The sequence below is a fragment of the Pteropus alecto genome, unplaced genomic scaffold (assembly GCF_000325575.1).
Source record: "Pteropus alecto unplaced genomic scaffold, ASM32557v1 scaffold33, whole genome shotgun sequence".
NCBI lineage: Eukaryota > Metazoa > Chordata > Mammalia > Chiroptera > Pteropodidae > Pteropus > Pteropus alecto.
The window spans coordinates 8,243,037-8,246,535 of record NW_006435762.1 but is presented as its reverse complement, the minus strand read 5'-3'; the positions used below and the strand labels follow the sequence as shown (position 1 = coordinate 8,246,535).

Genomic DNA, 3,499 nt, shown 5'->3' with positions numbered 1-3,499 from the left:
ATTTTTTTTTCTTTTCTTTCTTTTTTTTTTTTTTCATCTTATGTTTCTTTACGGTCTTAATCCAAGTAATATCCCAATTCCCAGTTTTTCATTGTAGAAATATACCCAAAGCTAGTTCTCCTGTGATGTCTGGTCATATTACTACCATTAGCTTCCTTGAGCTGTATTCCAGATTTGAGTATTTTACCTAACTTGTCTTTAGCCAGGTAATAAAGTCAGTTTCACTGTTGCCCATTTTCCTTTGTCTTTTTTTTCAAATGTCTTGTTATAGTCCTGAAAATCCAGATTAAATATTTATCAGTCATAATGCTTTAATTCTTTTTCCTTTCTTTTCGCTGTTTCTGTCCATAGTTGCAAGCCCTCACACATGACATACTCCTTAGCTTATCAGTTTGACAGTGCTCAGAACACTTATTTACAGTATGTTTAGTCTCAACATGGCCAGTTACTGTTACAATTACATATAAACAGGGTTGTTTTGTGTTTCTCTTCCTATAGATACCAGTTCTCACTTCCTTTATTAAAATGCTTTATATCTCTAAATACTGAAGATAGACTGCTTAAATTGAACTTTCCTGTTTTTCTCCTTTTTTTTTGTTTCCTCTAAATAGTAAACTTGTTCTATAAAGGGCCAGAAAGTAACTTTTAGGATTTGTAAGCTATAGAATCTCTTGCAGCCTGTCAGGTCTGCCTTTGTAGTGCAAAAGCAGCCATAGATAATATACAACCTAATGAGCTTGGCTAGGGTTTAAGAAAACTTTGTATATGGACGCCGAACTTTGAATATCATGATTTTCACATTTGTGGGTCTTTTATTGATCATGTTTAGGCCTCCTGCCCCCCACCCCTACACACACACATCCCACTGTAGCCAAATAAAACGAAAGTTATGTTTGGCTAATAGGCTGTAGAATGTCCCCACCCCTGCTCTAAATCCATTGTTTTGAGTATGCTCCTATTGTTTAATCCAATTACTTGCTGTTACCTTAATATGCATTGCGTACCTAGCTGCAGGGGAAAATGAAAGGACAGAATCTTTAATCATAGCAGAGCTAAAATAAGTATTAAATGCCAGCCAGTTTTTGGGCCTCTGAGGTTTTAAATGTAAAGTGACATAGATTTTTAAGATGTACTTGACAAAAATCTCTTTAGAATAAAATATATTTGAGATTTATATGCAATATTCCATTTATCAGTTGAGTAGATACTGAGAATGATACTTATTTTGTGTAATATTTGCCTGACTTGTAATTTACAAAGTTCTTCCCACACACATCATCGCACTTGATTTTCACAGTATCCTTGTGTACTAAGCTTAAAGGTTTGATCTCTGTTTTCTAGAGGAGGAAAATAGCAGGAGAGGTTAAGTCACTTGCTAGAGAGTAGCGGAACCTTGCAGGGCTTTCTCGTTCACTGAACACTCAGCTGGATTTTAGAAAAAGTATAGCATCACATTTAATTTTATCATTTACAAATGAGAAACCAAAAATTCATTGCTAGTAATACAGAGCACGCTCTCAGGATCACTAATCTGATTACCAGGTCAGTGTACTTGAGTACTTGAGTTTCTATTAGGCTATGTCTGATGTAGGGACAACTGAACTGAAATATATTAATATTTTTTATATTTAGATGTCATAATTTAAATTTTGTTACCTTAAAAAGTATAAAGTAGAATGTTTACATTTCTGTCAGCATGCTTAATGTCCAACCATCTATAGTTTAAAACTAAGGCTCATAGATTTCAGTACATGTGGAATGAATGCAAACTTAGCCTTTTTTCCTTTTCAGCACCAGCATTGGATGTTGATTGGCAGAGCAACAACACCTTTGCTTCCTGTAGTACAGATATGTGCATTCATGTCTGTAAATTAGGACAAGACAGACCTATTAAAACATTCCAGGGACACACGGTGAGAACCCTCCCTTTTTCCCCCCTTTGAAGTGATTATGATGAATAAGTAATATTTCAGAGTGGTTTTGAAGTATGTGTGTTTAACGTCCAAAGAGCAACCCAGTCTGTAAAATGAAAATGTGGTATTTACTGTTACTTTTAGAATGAAGTAAATGCTATCAAATGGGACCCAACTGGCAATCTCCTGGCCTCCTGTTCTGATGACATGACTTTGAAGGTAATTTGGATGGTGGGGAGAAGTGGGGTGGAGATGTCATACATTGTGGCTGCTCTGGCAATTTGAGCATTGTTTAGAATGTCTTATGGTTCACTGAGTGCTTAAATCTTTTTTTTTTTTCCTTTTATGAAGGATTTCAAATGTTTGAAAATAACATTTCCCATTAAAAAGGATGGCTGCATAATAATTATGATACTAAGAAATGTGCTGTTATAAATTGTGTTCACTGTTAGGAAGTCATATATTGTTACGATAAGTGTATTTAAACATGTAAAGATTTGACTAATATGCGATGAAGATCTTTGTAGCGTTCATAGATTTGACTGTATTAATTTGATTTTGCCTGTGGAGTTAATGTATATCATCCTTGCCGGGAAACTGATAGATAGCGGAGAGAATCCTTTAATTGTTGAGTGAACCTAGTTGACATGCCAGCATCCACAGCTCAACATTTATGTTTTTCATTATTGTGTGGCTAAAAGCAAAACTAACACCTATGCACATCACATACCACCAGTTAGCGAAAATAGGCATTTCTAGATAAAGAACAACCTAATACTAATCTCCAAAATTAATGAAGCCTTTTCCTATAACATGCTAACTACTGAAAATAATTGTATCCTTGACTTTGCAGTGCCAGTGACTAAAGACATGATGACCTTTTCAGTTAGCATAATCATTAGGGAAAACTGCTTTTCCTTCTCCATGAGCAGACTAAATGTAATCTTGGTAACCTGGTGATTTTCTTCCTTAAATACCTGCTGCATTTTTAGTTATTAGTTTTTTTCTCAAGCCTAGGCTCCCTTGCAAACATACCTAGTAAAAATGCATTTCTTAATGCTTTTCTCTCCGAGTTTACTTTTTATGCATGTGTATTATGCTAATAAAATGAAAAAAAAAAAAACTTCTGGAACAGAATGTCGCTAATATGAGAATATGAAGGAAGGCCTATGGTTAGAGAGCCTAGTGTCATAGATTGAGTTGCAGCTAGAGAGAGTTTGACTAGGAAGTGTTAGCTTTTCTTTGTCCTAAGAATAATAAAAGGTCATAAAATTTTAAAGCAGAAACTAGGAGATAATGTGTAGTAGAGCCGTATTCTGGGAACAAAGAACATCAGACAGGTAAGAAGATCATGTCAGGCTTGAACGTTGCCTTTGAGTCAGTCATGCAAGTAGAGGTGCTAGTTCTCTAATGCTCAGAGAACTCTCAGCTTGATATAAAAATTTAGAGTTTCTCAGCAGTTGTGTGGTCATTCAGAGCCATGGGCATAGGCAACTGTAGGTATAGAGTAAGAAAAGAAGGAAACTTTAAAAAAAAAAGTCTTGAGAAACTCCAGTTATTACTAGCTCGAGAAGAATAAACTTTTT

At 35.1% G+C, this 3,499-nt stretch overlaps 1 protein-coding gene across 1 annotated transcript in view; it reads left to right on the top strand.

Annotated features, from left to right (window-relative positions):
• TBL1XR1 (transducin beta like 1 X-linked receptor 1) overlaps positions 1 to 3,499 on the top strand; it is a 74,393-nt gene that overhangs the window by 57,506 nt on the left and 13,388 nt on the right. Inside the window, exons 10-11 of the mRNA XM_025046077.1 lie at positions 1,792 to 1,913; positions 2,058 to 2,132. Of these exons, the coding sequence (XP_024901845.1) occupies positions 1,792 to 1,913; positions 2,058 to 2,132 (197 nt within the window). The remainder of the gene's footprint in view (positions 1 to 1,791; positions 1,914 to 2,057; positions 2,133 to 3,499) is intronic.